This window comes from Stomoxys calcitrans, chromosome 3 (genome assembly GCF_963082655.1).
Source record: "Stomoxys calcitrans chromosome 3, idStoCalc2.1, whole genome shotgun sequence".
Lineage (NCBI taxonomy): Eukaryota > Metazoa > Arthropoda > Insecta > Diptera > Muscidae > Stomoxys > Stomoxys calcitrans.
The window spans coordinates 71,382,952-71,397,700 of NC_081554.1; the positions used below are offsets into that span (position 1 = coordinate 71,382,952).

Sequence of the window (14,749 nt, forward strand, 5' to 3'; positions counted from 1 at the left end):
GAAATGTTGCTCGTAGTATTTTGATTTCACTTCCAACAACTGTGCTTAGTATGGTTCAAATCGGTTCATAACCAGATATAGCTGCCTTGAGCTTTTAGAAGGCGCAATTCTTATCCGATTTGGCTGTAACTTTGCACTTGGTGTTTTGGTATCACTTCCAATATTTGTGCGAAGTATGGTCCAAATCGGTCCATAACCTGATATAGCTGTCATATAAACCGATCTGGGATCTTGACATCTTGAGCCTCTAGAGAGCGGAATTTTCATCCGATTTGGCACAAATTTTGTACAACGGCTTCTCCCATGGCTTTCAACTTACGTGTGCAATATGGTCTAAATCTATTTATAGCATGATACAGCTCCCATATAAACCGTTCTCCCGATTTTGCTTCTTGACCCCCGAATCGGACTTTAACTTGATATAGCTTCACCTCCTTCGTCCTTATTCATTATTCTTTGTTTGTCTAAAAAGAGATGCCGCGCAAAGAACTCGAAAGAAGCGATCCATGGTGGAGGGTATATAAGATTCGGCCCGGCCGAACTTAGCATGCTCTTACTTGTTTTAACTAATTTCATTCGTCCACTTTACTTTAATCCAATTTTCATTAGATTACCTCATTCCTAGGCTAGGTTAGATTAGGTAAGAGTGGCAGTCTTTTACAGATTCACTTAGATAATTTTAAGTCCATTGGGGTACCACAGTAGCGACAGACCAAGGCCTATAGTGGGAATCAAACCTACGACCCACGCACTGGTACTCCGAACACTCTACAAACTCGGCTATTTCGGTGACTAATTCGTTCCTAACTCGAGCTAGAATTTTTCTATGACAGTTTTTTTTTTGGGTTTTTTTCTATCCATTCGTCGTTAATGGGTTAAGTCAGTCTACCCATATTCGTCCATCCGTTCAACAGATTATCGAAATCACGATATCGTTCGAACGCATGAAATTTTTAATAGATACTTAGTTTGAACTGTTGAGTAGAGCTGACATTTTGTTATTTCGTTCCGCTCTGTAATTCGTAATGGGCCATTATTTTGGAACAAAAATGTAAGTCACTCAAGGATAGCTACGATAGGGGTATCCATAAGGCGGTTGATGATATGCGTCTGTTTCCAGTGAAGCGGAAGAAGAATGGACTCCAAAGACCCAACAGCTGGGGTGATGGTATCAGCCCGTAACATGTTGTCTGCTACCGAAACCTCAAATGCTGGAGCGGCTGCTCCAGGTTCCATTAGCCGACAGACGACTGGTCAGCAGGGGCTTTTGACGAAGACACTTGGTTTGAGTCTTAAGGACAAGGCCGAACCTATTCTATTTTCGCATGCTTATAATTTGCCTAGGCCAGGCCTAGGTCCGGCAAATCAACATGCTCTTAAATAGGTTGGGATAATAGAAGGCGCATCGCTCTCAGCTTTATTGAAAGGCTTAGTGCAAATGATCCTAAGACTTTCAATAACAGTGAGAGAGACTCCCTAAATTGAGTTGATGGATTCGCTGCACAGGCTACCCCGAAGACTACATGCCAAGATTCCGATTCTGAGAGGTGACACAGATTCGCTGGGGGCGTGCTTAGCAACCCCAGCACGCCCACGAGCTACGCCAATGGTGTATGTACACATTTATATAAAGAACCGTAATAAACGAATGTTTAGCGAAGTAAAGTAAAACTATAAGACTTGCAATAAAATTAAAATCCCTGACCTAAATACATATATTTCTTTGAGATTAGAATTTATTGTCGGTATCGTAATTTTTACTTTCTTCACTTTGGAATCTTGATTATCGCTTGGGTGCCGTAAGTTAAGACGAACCTCAAGTCATATCAAACCATCAAAGATGAAAACATTAAAAATATAGGAAAATTTTTGTCGGCTTGTGAATTTGAAACCCGGAACGCTTTATTCAGTGCTTTAGCAACTAATGATTCAATTTTCATCGCACATTGTTGGCCCATTTCCAATACAAGCTGCATATGCCATAATATGGGGGATTGTATTCTGCTCCAAAACTCCTGTAAACATGTGGTCGAAAGGTCCAGAAGCATAAACACCCACATCATCACCTCCATGATGTCCATCTCCAGTTTTTATGTAACTAGGATATATGCTATCTACAATTAATTAAAAGTTAGAAAAAATAGTTCAGTGTTTCATTAAGAAATACTCCTGCTGACCTATTTCTCTGGGTATGGTCTCTAAATCCAATCTATTCCCATCCTCATCCAAATACTGAACAGGGCCCAAGCCGTAGTTAAGTATGGAATATTTCAGGCCATCCAGAGAACGACCGTGTGGATTTAAGCCTAAAATAGGACTTCCTCGACCCGGATAGCCAGCAATACTCATGGTGTGACTATGATCGGCTGTGACGACGATGAGAGTATCCTGGGGATCTGTCATATCACGTGCTAATTGTACAGCTTTTTCAAATTCCAAAGTTTCATCCAGAGAAATACCCGCCTTGTTTTCATGATGGGCTGTATCGATGTGACCACCTTCAATGAAAATGAAATATCCCTTCTCATTGCGTTTCAAGAGATTTAAGGCCACCTCCGTCATTTCGGATAACGAAGGTTGATAGGTGTTATCGGCCATCGCATGGTAGTCCATGGTCTTCGATTGAAATATCCCCAAAATATTTGAGACTTTTGTGGTATTTACACTTAACAATTGGCTCCGATTGTAGACTAAAACTCCTTTCGAATGCATAGCTTGCCAAGTTGCCAGCAAATTTTTACCATCTAGACGACCACCATAATTTCCATGGAAATCCCTGAGTTCTTGAGGTACAAACATAGACATGCCACCACCCATCATAACATTAAAGTTACGGCCAGGCTCTTGAGTTATCAACTGTTGGGCAATATCCATGCATGTTGTGGGATCATTGCCCGAGGCCAAGACATTGGCATCGTTTTGATGCAGACGACTCGAAGTATGGGCATAAGTTCCGGCCGGACTGGCATGGGTCAAAGGGGTGTTGGTAATAAAGCCAGTCGATTTGCCTGCCTGTTGAGCCCAGGCGGCTATAGACGATACTTGATTTGCAGGATCCATGCTGGCGCTGCAGTTATTGAATTCCACATTTGCACTAACACCTATGGTTACAATATTGCCCTTTACCCCACATAAATATGCAGTGGCTGTACAAGCGGAATCAGAAACTTGGGCATTGGCACAATAGGTCTTAAATTAGGATTATATGAGATTAGATATTCGCCTTAAGCTTTCTTTAGTTTTCAATCCTTACCTTACTCAAAGCCAAGTGGGGAAATTTTTCGAAACTAAGGCTACACTCCTCACCCGTTCGGTTATTTCGCTGCCCCTTGAGAATACGGGCTGCAGTTACCGTGGCTAATGACATACCATCGCCCATAAACATGATGATATTCTTGGCTTTGTTCTTATTCAAATGCTGCTTTTGAGCATTTCTCAAAACTTGCGCATGAGCCAAAGATCGCCAAAATTCAGGATCCTTTTCCTGCTCTGGAGTGTATTTACCAGTAGCTGCCTCCTCTACATTGAATCGTAGTGTTTTGTGATTAACACCCAATAAATGGCTTGGATCATGAAACTCTGTGTCGTCGATTATATGACCGTGTGCAACTCGGTTGAGTACAACTAACCATACAACTAAAACAAACGTTAACATCTTTCATCGAATATTCCGTATGTTTGTTTGCTATTGAAAAACAGTGAGTAACTAAATGTCGTACTTGTTGCATTATCATATTTATACAACTTTGGATTTTTTTGTAGAGAGCAGAAATAATGTTTAACGTGATCTGGCCATAAAAGGCTTCAGTTATCACTGGCTTTGTTTTTATAGACTTTTATTTTATGACCCCTGTGCAACTCACAGAACAGAGGGAATGAACTTAAGCTAATCTATACAACAGGTGGTAATATTTGGCAAGGTGAGATGTAGATGGTTATTTAGAGCATTATCCATATTGAAGTGTCATTTAAGCCATCAGATTAATGCCATCAGTTGCATTTTTTTTTGTGCAAGGGCACCTAAACAATACTCTTGACTTTTCTTGACTTTATTTATTTACTTTACTTTAATTGGCTATGACAGAAGATTTGTTCCACTAGCCGAACGTAGAATAGCGTTCCAACCACCTCGATCTTCTGCGCTCATTCTAAAATCTCTGACACCAAGTGTCGAGGTGTTTCCCACAAATTGATCTTTCCATCGAGCTTTTGGTCTTCCCGGTTTGCGTGTTTGCTGGAGCTTCTTCATCCCTTCTGACAACATGACCTAGCCAACACAGCCATTGTATTTTGATGTGTGTAACTATGCTATCGTCGTCATACAGCTCATTCAGCTTGTGGTTCATACGTCGCCTATATTCTCCATTAATGCAAACTGCTCCATATATTTTACGAAGAATCTTTCTCTCACATACTCCAAGCACTGCCTCATCTGCTTTCCCAAGTACCCATGCTCCAGAACCATATAACAGCACGGGTAGTATCGGTGTCTTGTATAGAGTAATCTTCGTCTGTCGAGAGGTGGCCTTTTTTCTAAACTGCTTACTTAGTCTAAAGTATCATCTGTTTGCCAGTATTATTCTTCGCTTAATCTCAAAACTGGTGTCATTCGTTTTGGTTACAGCGGTGTCGGGGTAAATAAAGTTACTGACTTTCTCAAGGTTGTGGTTCCCAACTTTCTCCATTTTCTTTATCTGCTTGGTTGTACAAGGCGTATTGGGAGTTGAAACCATCCATTTCGTCTTATCTCCATTTACTGCCAGACCCATTTTCACTGACTCTCTTTTGATTCTTTCAAAGGCTGCAGTTACTACTTCCGGTGACCGACCTATGATATCGATGTCGTCGGCATAGGCGAGTAGCATGTGTTCTCTTGTGATTAGTGTGCCATATCTATTCACATCTGCATCTCCTATAATCTTCTCCAACAGGATATTAAAGAGATCACACAATAGGCTGTCTCCTTGTCTGAAACCTCGTTTGGTATTAAATGGATTCGAGAGATTCTTTCCTAATCTTACTGAGGAACGCGTATCAGCAAGTGTCATCCTACTTAGACATGGCTTGAAATACCTTCGAACGTAAAGGAGTATCGAAGGCGGCTTTGTAGTCAACAAAAAGGTGGTAGGTGTTGATTTGTCCTTCTCGGGTTTTTTCCAGGATTTGGCGCAGTGTGAATATCTGGTCTAGGGTGGATTTACCAGGTCTAAAGCCGCATTGATAGGGCCCAATTATCTCATTGACTTTAGGTTTTAATCTTTCACATAGTACGCTCGAGAGTATCTTGTATGCGATGGGGAGGAGACTTATTCCTCGGTAGTTGGCACATTCCGTCTTGTCTCCTTTCTTGTGTAAGGGACATAGTATGCTGACGTTCCAATCATCGGGTATGCGTTATTCTAGCCAGATTGCGCAGATAAGCTGATGCATTATCAGAGTGTCGCCTTTGGTCTTAAATAGTTGAACGGGTAACCCGTCGGCTACTGCTGCCTTGTCGTTCTTTAGTCGGGTTACTGCTACTTGGATCTCATTCTGTCTAGGAGGTAAACATTCTATACCATCATCAGGGATTGGTTCTGCGGTATCCTCTTCGCCGCCAACATCGGGCACTAGCAGTTGGGTAAAATGTTCTTTCCATATCCTTAGCGTGTTATATGTGGCACTTACCAGATTTCCTTCTTTGTCTATGCAGGAGGATGTGCCTGCACCAAAGCCATCGGTTTGAAGTTTAATTCTTTGGTAGAATTTCCGGACTTTATCCTGACTCCTGTACTTCTCAATTCGCTCAGACTCACATCCTTCCATTTCCTTTTTCTTTCTGCGGAATAGACGTTTCTCCTCACTTCTTTTCTCCCGATACCTCTCCTTCATCAGGCGTTGCTATTGATTGCAGGGTTGCTCTGTATGCCGCATTTTTGGCTTCAGTAGCATCTCGACACTCTTGGTCGTACCATAAGTTCCTTTGAAGAGACTTCCGGTACCCAAGTATGGATTTCGCGGCATTTTCCATTTTCCGCGGCAATGATATGCCACTGCGCCATTATATCATCGGAACAAGGAGTGCTTTCATCAAGCAGTTGGGTCAGTCGAGTGGAGTATGCCGTTGCCGTGATATAGCCCCTATATATAGCGATTTGCCGATTTAAGGTCTTAGGCCAATTAAAGCCATACTTACTGGTCGATTTTGCTGGAATTTGAGACAGTGAGTTGTGTAAGGCCACTCGAGATCGGTCCAGATTATGATATAGCTGACCGCAGGTGTACCCCGCGGCTATGTTCTTTCTCCTTCTTTTTTTTATTTTCATCAACAATCCATTGGGTCAGACATCGAATCCAATCTACTCATTTGCGGATGAGAGTAATCTCTGTCATTCGTACTCGTGTCAATATATAGGACTCCTCGAGAGCTTGGGGACAAAAAGCTAATTATGGACGATGCTCTCTGAGAGGATTTGTTGGCCATTTCTTAGTGGGGTCGAATAATCGGATACAATTTAATGCACGAAAGACTCAGTGTTGTTCGTTGCTACACAAACGATTCGCTGTCTCATTACGATCATCTCTTTCTATCAACGTTATAAATGTTGAGCGAACAGGATGTCTTGATGTTCTGGACATGAAGATATAACGTGATTTCCTTTGGGCTAAACATGTATTCGAAGTGTCGAAAGAAGCATTCAATTGTTTAAGCTTCCTCAAACGGTGACAGAATTATTTCACTCCTTCTGATCTTCCTAACATCTATACCACATTCATAAGGCCGAAAATGGAGTACAACTCACATGTGTGGTCTAGAGGTCAAAAAGCATATTTGGAGCTACTGAGCCGTGTACAAAGGAGAGCGAAGAGGTTGATTTAACACAGTAGGGTATCCAACGATTCCATATAAGAACGATATCCATTATTTATGACAAACATCTTAACATCAGGAATAAGAAGACGACTATCAGATGAACATACACCATGAAAGTACCGATAGAAGAGCGCCAGTCAATCCACATTATGATAATGTGCCTACTTTGCAAATTTGCAAATTTTGCCCATTAACCTTAATCTTAGGAACATGGGCAAACTTCGTTTAAGCTTAATGATAAGGGGCCTGCTTTTAAAGACGAGTCCGAAAGGCGTGCCGCAGTGCGACACCTCTTTGGAGAGAAGTTTTACATTGCATAGTACCTCACAAATGTTGCCAGCATTAGGAGAAGAAAACCACCGCCGAAAATTTTTTCTGATGGTCTCGCCAGGATTCGAACCCAGGCGTTCAGCGTCATAGGCGGACATGCTAACCTCTGCGCTACGGTGGCCTCATAATGTGGGTTGTCTGGCGCTTTTCTATCGGTCATTCATGGCGTGCTTTCATTTGATATTGGTATTCTTATTCCTGATGTAAAGATGTTCTTCAAAAATAATAGACTTTCCGGGAACTCACACCCATTTGTAGTTGATTGGCCTTCGGACCGGACAATGCATTATATAGAGAATTCTTATTTCGTCCGTACCGTTCGTATATGGAATCGATTTCCGGCTAATGTTTTCCCACCCATTATGACATCCAGAGATTAAACACAAATGTCAATAAACATTTCATCCTTTCCCCCACTCGCCTCTAATACCTAATTTGCATTCGCCAACGCATTGCACTGCGTTCATAGGGGGTATCCACAGCTTGCTGATTGATAAAAAAAATGCAGGGACAAACATATATAACCTATGAAATTTGTTAGTTTCCTTATAATCTCATTAAAAACTACATCTAAGAAATTCTACCTTAAAGAACATAAACAGACACCATTGACCTGTATATACAAATCCCTCTCTGCCGGAAGAAAATAATGTCATTTAGATTTAAAACCACAATTAAATTGTCAAATCTACTTCCGACCATATGAGTGTATTAAAGTTAGTCACCGATAAGAGTGTAAACATTCGTGCCAATATATTTGTTGGCAACAGGTAAAATAATTATAAAAAAAACCCGAATAAAATGTATTGATAAATGGACTTTGATAAATTAATTGAAAGTACATGATATATGGAGCGAATGACATAAACGCACATTAAATTGTATTATTTAATTATAAAGAAATTAGCTTATAAAACTGCAGATAGAAGGCAGACTAAAAGCAATGTAAAGTAAGTAAAAAAGCTTTGAGTATGGCCTGGCTGAACTTTGAGTATCCACCACCTTTCGTCATAATCTGGTGAAAACTGCATCATTTATGAACTATCAGCTATATCGGAATATGGTCTCATGTGGATCAAACTCGGTGCTGACGTCGAGGAGTCTAATTTAATTAAATTTTGACGACGATGAAACACAATTCTGGTCTATATGAAAGTTTCATCTAAATGTAGTCCGAACTCTACCATTTATTCTAATACAACTCACCTTAACAAACCTTAAATCGGGAAATCGGTCTATATGGAGACTATATCAAGATAAAGTCGTATCAGCTCATCTTCGAACTTAACCTGAGTATGGAAAAAAAATCTGTGCACAATTTCTTTATTTCTAAAAGTGTATCATGATTTCAACAAACAGACGGACAGTAATAAATGCTTCTGCAATTAACGATGCTTTTATGGACTCAACTCTTTAAATCGGAAGATCGGTACACCATACTCGGTACCAAAAAGGATCTAACATAACTCACAATTTAAATTTCAACAAAATCAGATGTTAAATGCACCTTTTATGAACCCAAGAACTTAGATCGGGTGATTGGTACATATGGCAGTTACACCCAAATATAGACCTTGATCTTGACCGTACTCGGTAGGAATGTCGAAGGGCTTAACACAACTCATTGTGATAAATTTCAGCGAAATCAGATAATAAATGCTGCTTTTATAGGCCCAAGACTTTAAATCGGGATATCGGTATGTATGGCAGCTATATCCAAATATAGATCCATCTGGGCCGTATTGAACAGAGAAGTCAAGGGGCCTAACAAAACCGACTGTCCCGAAGTTTAGCGAAATCGGATAATAAATTCGGCTTAAATGGGCCTAAGACCTTAAATCGACAGATCCGTTTATATAGGACCAATATCAAAATAATGTCTGTATAGCCCATCTTCAAACCTTACCTGCCTATAGACAAAAAGCATCCGACCAAAGATTGTTTTAGGACTATAACGTGTACAGACAGACGGACATGGCAAGATCGTCCTAGATTTTTACCACGGTCAAAAATATATCGGGTTTTCCAATAAGGGCTTGACAACTTTTTAATACCCTCCACCATAATATCAAGTACTAACCTAGCCATTTTGTTTGTAACACCTCGGAATGTTGTGCTGCAACCCCATTATGTGTATATATTCTGAATCGCCTTGATATTTTAAGCAGAGCAATCCATGCCAGTCCGTGCGCTCCTCCATACATCCGTCTGTCTGTCGAAATCACGAAAGCGAACGAATAGTGATATTCCTTTGAAATTTTCCACAGAGACTTCTTATTAATGTGGGTCGCTGGGAAAGGCAAATGGCCCATGTCGTCTCAGAATTGGATATAGCTCCCATAAAAAACGATATCCTAATTTGAGATATTGAACCTCTGGAAGCCGCAATATTTGCGCGATTCATCTGAAATTTTATACGAAGTGCTTTGTTTTGGCTTCAAACTTTTGTGCCAAATACGGGTTAAATCGGTCAAAAACCTGATATAACTACAATATAAACCGATCTCCCGATTTTACTGCTTGAGACCCCGGAAGCCGCAATTGTTATCCCATTTGGCTGAAATTTTGCACGATGTGTTTTGCTATGACTTCCAACAACTGTGTAAAGTACGATCTAAATCAGTCAATAATCTGAAATAGCTCCCATTTAATCCGATCTCCCGATTTGATTTCTTGAACACCTGGAAATCTGTCCGATGTGGCTAAAATTTTATACATAGTGTTCTGTTATGAATCTCAACAACTGTGCCAAGTGCGGTTCAAAACGGTCTATAATCGGTGTTGACTTCGAAGCCGGAGTCGAATAAAATTTGATTGCTTCCTGATCTTAATATAGTTCCCAAGTTCTTAATATAGTTTTAGACGGATCTTCTGATGTAATCTGACTTGATTGAAATTTTGCACGGAGTGTTTTGTTATGACTTCCAAAACAACTGGGCCAAGTACGGTTGATAGCCTAATATAACCCCCCGTATAAACCGATCTCCAGGTTTGACATCTTGAGATTCTGGAAGCAGCAATTTTGGTCCGATTTATCTGAAATTTTGCACGAAGTGTTTTGCTATGACTTCCAAGTACGGCCAAAATCGGTTAATAACCTAATATCTTCTTCTTCTATTATATAAAAATGAAATTGTTGATGGGCTATGTTTGTTTGTTAGCTTGTTTGTCTGATCCGCATAGACTCAAAAACGGCCGAACCGATGAAATTTTCACAGATGGTAGAGTTTGGGCCCCAGGTGAAAAAAGGGTACCAAATTTTTTGATATCCGAAGGGGGGCGGACACTCCCTCATACCCCAATTTTCAAAAACGCCAGATCTCGCAGATAAGTGCACCGATTTAAGCGAAATTTTGTATGCCACCTTATGGTACCCTAAAAACACGAAATTGGTAAAAAAATTTTGGGGTCAAAAAATATGGGGGGACGCCCCATCCCAAAACCCACCAGAACGGACATGTGCACCGCATTGGGCAATATGAGTATCAAATGAAAGGTATTTAAGAGTAGAGTACGAATTTGTATACCAATACGAATTTTACTCTTAAGTTTCGGGGGGTCCCAAAAAAAGCCCCAGGTGTCGGGGGCCCCCACCCTCAAAAATACCACCCAAAGGGATACTTTTACCGCTTTGAGTAATATGGGTATCAAATAATAGGTAATTAAAAGTAGAATACAAATCTTAGACAAAAAAATATTTTTTGGGTGTCTGAGAGCCCTCCCCACCACCCAAAACCCACCAGCAGGACAAATTTACCGATTGGGAAAATATGGATATCAAAAGAAAGCTATTTAAAGGTAGAATCCAATGCTGATATAAATATTTATTCCTTGGTGTCCGAGGCGCCTCTCTACCCCCCAAAACCCCCTAACAGGATATGTTTACCGATTGGGTAATAAGCGTTTCAATAAGGTCCAAGGTGTCTAGGGGGTCTCCCAATCCAAAAAACCCACAAAACGGGCATTAATGTCCAACGTCACAAGATGGGTATCGAATGAAAGGTCTTTGGGACTTGACTACGAATGTGGCATGTACAATTAGGACAGAGTCTGGGACCCGCCCATCCACTAAATACCCTTCAATAGGACGTGTAGTTCGATCGAGATAATATGCCAATTAAAAGAAAGGTCTATGACAGTATATTTCGAATCTAATGTTGGTATAAGGATTCAAGTATCAGGGTCACATCCTATCGTTCCGCAGGACAGTAGATCGCGACAATAAAAGGCACAAATAAATTGTCTTTTGGTTGTTAGCGTCGTGGGGACCGACCCTCTTCCCCCAATAAATGCAACGCCAAACTGTGTAGGATGACCGAAAATATATTGTAGAGTTTTTATATAGAGACTTTTCATTTTATACCTATTTTGTGACGTTGGACTTTCATGCCCGTTTTGACGGCTTTTGGGGTTGGAGAGACCTAGTAGACACCTTTGACCAAATTCTTATAACAAACGTGTACTCAACTTCCAAACACCTTTTATTTGACATCCATATTGACCCAATCGGTTAATATGTCCTGTTGAGGGGTTTTCGGGGGTGGGGGCGTCTCAGACACTAAAGAATAAATGTTTATATCAGCTTTTTACCTTACTTTTAAATACCTATCATTTGATATCCATATTGTCCCAATCGGTAAATGTGTCCTGCTGGAGGTTTTGGGGGCGGAGAGGCCCCTCAGACACCAAGAAATACATTTTTATATTAGATTTGGACTCTACTTTAAAATACCTTTTATTTGATATCCATATTGCCTAAAGCGGTAAAAGTGTCCTGTTGGGTGGTGTTTTCGGGGATGGGGGACCCCCCAACACTAAGGATGACATTTTTATGCCAAGTTCATGCTCTACTCTTAAAGACCTTTCATTTGATACCCATATTGTTCTAATCGGTAAACATGTCCGTTCGGGTGCGTTAGGGGATGGGGCGTCCCCCATAGCATAAGGTGGGGTAGCATATCGAATAGGCAATCTGGGTTTATCAGATAGGCAATCTGGGTTTCGTAAACGCCGTAGTTGTACGACTGCACTTATTGATGTAGTCGAAAATATTAGACGCAATATTAATGATAACCACGTAAGCTTTCTTGTCCTATTAGACCACTCTAAGGCATTCGATTCCGTGGATCACACGATATTGGCATCTAAACTTACAACCTTGTTTAATTTTGACGACACAGCAGTTCGGTTTATTGCATCATATCTGGACAGGCGCACACAGGCTGTTTACTCTAACGGTATGATGTCTGATTTCTTGGAGCTTACTCGTGGTATTCCTCAGGGTTCTGTGCTGGGACCACTATTATTTTCATTATATGTCAATGATATTGCAAGCATACCTGATGGATATGACATGCACATATACGCTGATGATGTGCAATTGTGTTTCTCTTGCAGGACGAGTGATACAAGGTCATATGTGGCGTGGATTAATTTGCAGTTAATTGCCATCAGTGATTGGGCAACCAAGAATGGCTTGAAGTTGAATCCTGATAAGACGAAGTGCATTGTTATCTCGAGAAAGTCTATAGATACATTGTCTTTGCCTAGGCTTGCCTTAGGTGACAAGACCATAGAGTATGTGCAGACTGCAAGGAATTTAGGGGTATTATTTGACAATACTCTGTCCTGGAATAGGCATATTGAGTTGGCTATAGGACAGATTTATGGTATGTTACGGACTCTTTGGTCTATTCACCAATATATTCCATTCAGTGTGCGTCACGCAATTGCTCATGCCTATTTACTACCTAAACTTTTGTATTGTTGTGAGATATACGCAGAATGTGACTACGTCCATAAGCGTAAATTAAAAGTAGTTTCGAATGACATTACACGATTTGTTTATAGTATCAGACGTGCGGATAGTATATCATCGGCTTCTAGACAGTTTTATGGGATGGAATTTGAAAATTTTTTGAAATTTCGTGCACTGACTTTCATGCATCGCTTAATTTATACACATGAACCCAAATATCTTTACGACCGGTTGGAAATCTCACGATCTTCTCGAACCAATTGCATGGTTCCACTGCATAGTAACTACTTGGTATGTGACAGACAATTTTTTGTTTACACCATTCGTCTCTGGAACGCCCTCCCAATCAATTTAAGAAATAGTCCTAATGAAAAGAACTTTAAACTTAAGCTAAAACATCATCTCACTTAGGAAGTAATTTAATTTTGACCCTTTAAATATTAGCTCACATTTATTAATATATACATCAAATTACACTAATAATTATTTATCTTCTGTATAATTCTTTAATCATTAATTTCTTTGTTTATACTTAAATACCTATGTAATAGTATTATTTTTGTGAAACTATTAGTTATTGACATATATCGGATAGTACTGTAATTTATAAGTAATGCTTGTTGTACTATCATTACATTTTTATCAAATAAATAAAATAAAATAAAAAAAAATATGGTGGCATGCGAAATTTCGCTTAAATCGATGCACCCATCTCCGGGATCTGGCGTTTTTGAAAATGGGGGTATGGGGGAGAGTCCAAAAAATGGACTGTATAAAAATTCGCTTTAAGTACAATTCGCGATATAAGCCACAAATTACGTGCAATGCAATTTGTGGACTATAAGCGAATTGTACTGTTATCATTCAAACCGAACACCAGCGTTTCTTACGCTTAAGCCAGCAAAAGTCAAAAGACCCTTTATTGACTTGCTATACATTATAATTAATTTATTATGCGATCTTTGCTAGTTCCTGTGTTTGTCATGTTCGATATTTTTTATTACACATATCGGAAAGGTTATTTTCGTTCATACTCAACGGTGAAATGGGAGTCCCTTATCTCAAGTATAAAATTTTTCAAAGAATATGTTACTTAGAGGTCATTGAGGCGAATTGCTGTTTGAGGCTTCACAATCAATTCACAATATATCCAATCCATATCTTCAATTTCGATTTCTTTCCTTTCCTCTTGTATCGAAAACTTCATGCATTATTTAAAAGTTCTATTTTTGCTTCTAACAATTAACCAACATACGCATTAATAGACCGGTTTATTACCTAGCCAGACAGCGATTGCTAAGTAGAACATCTGAACGTCATCAGCGTTAATATTCATTAGCTCTTATGGCTATGGTGGAATCTTATATTAATCGTGAGTATATTTTTTTTTCTAACAACATTTTTCTAGTAACATTTGAGGAAGGTAATGTTTTGTAAGAATATGTGACTAGTAAGTCTTGGTAAGCTTCTCTAATAAGCTTTAGCCTTTGCTAAAGCTAGGTGATCCCTCCGCTGAATAGAAGAAATGCGGATTGGGATATATTTCGACACCCATTCTACAGGACAATCTCTAGTAGACTAGAAATTAAGGTGGACATTGTGCAGATTAATAGTATGCCGGTAAAGCGAATCACAGACTCCTCGAATGGCTCGTTTAAGTCTGTATTTCCTATGATCAAATCAAATCGAGGGCTTACAGCGCACAGTGGCATAGCAATAAAAAAAGTAAGTAGTAAGAGTAAGAGCGTGATAAGTTCGGCCGGGCCGAATCTTATATACCCTCCACAATGGATTGCAATTGTCAAGTC

General features: G+C 39.8%; 1 protein-coding gene across 1 annotated transcript; it reads right to left on the reverse strand.

Moving 5' to 3' along the window:
* Positions 1-1,856: 1,856 nt before the first annotated feature.
* On the reverse strand, positions 1,857-3,705 carry LOC106092924 (alkaline phosphatase). The gene is made up of 3 exons (XM_013259880.2): positions 3,254-3,705; positions 2,178-3,189; positions 1,857-2,114 (listed from the first exon to the last, which is right to left on the reverse strand). The coding sequence occupies exons 1-3, from the start codon at positions 3,653-3,655 to the stop codon at positions 1,930-1,932; spliced, it is 1,599 nt and encodes a 532-aa protein (XP_013115334.2). The 5' UTR covers positions 3,656-3,705; the 3' UTR covers positions 1,857-1,929.
* Between the last annotated feature and the right edge of the window lie 11,044 nt (positions 3,706-14,749).

Excerpts from the sequence above, each read along its gene's own strand:
- LOC106092924 (XM_013259880.2), bottom strand. The coding sequence starts at position 3,655 with ATGTTAACGTTTGTTTTAGTTGTATGGTTAGTTGTACTCAACCGAGTT. Across the intron at positions 3,190-3,253 it reads CCCACTTGGCTTTGAGTAAG|ACCTATTGTGCCAATGCCCA; the intron begins GTAAGGATTGAA and ends TCCTAATTTAAG. Across the intron at positions 2,115-2,177 it reads GACCATACCCAGAGAAATAG|ATAGCATATATCCTAGTTAC; the intron begins GTCAGCAGGAGT and ends AATTAATTGTAG.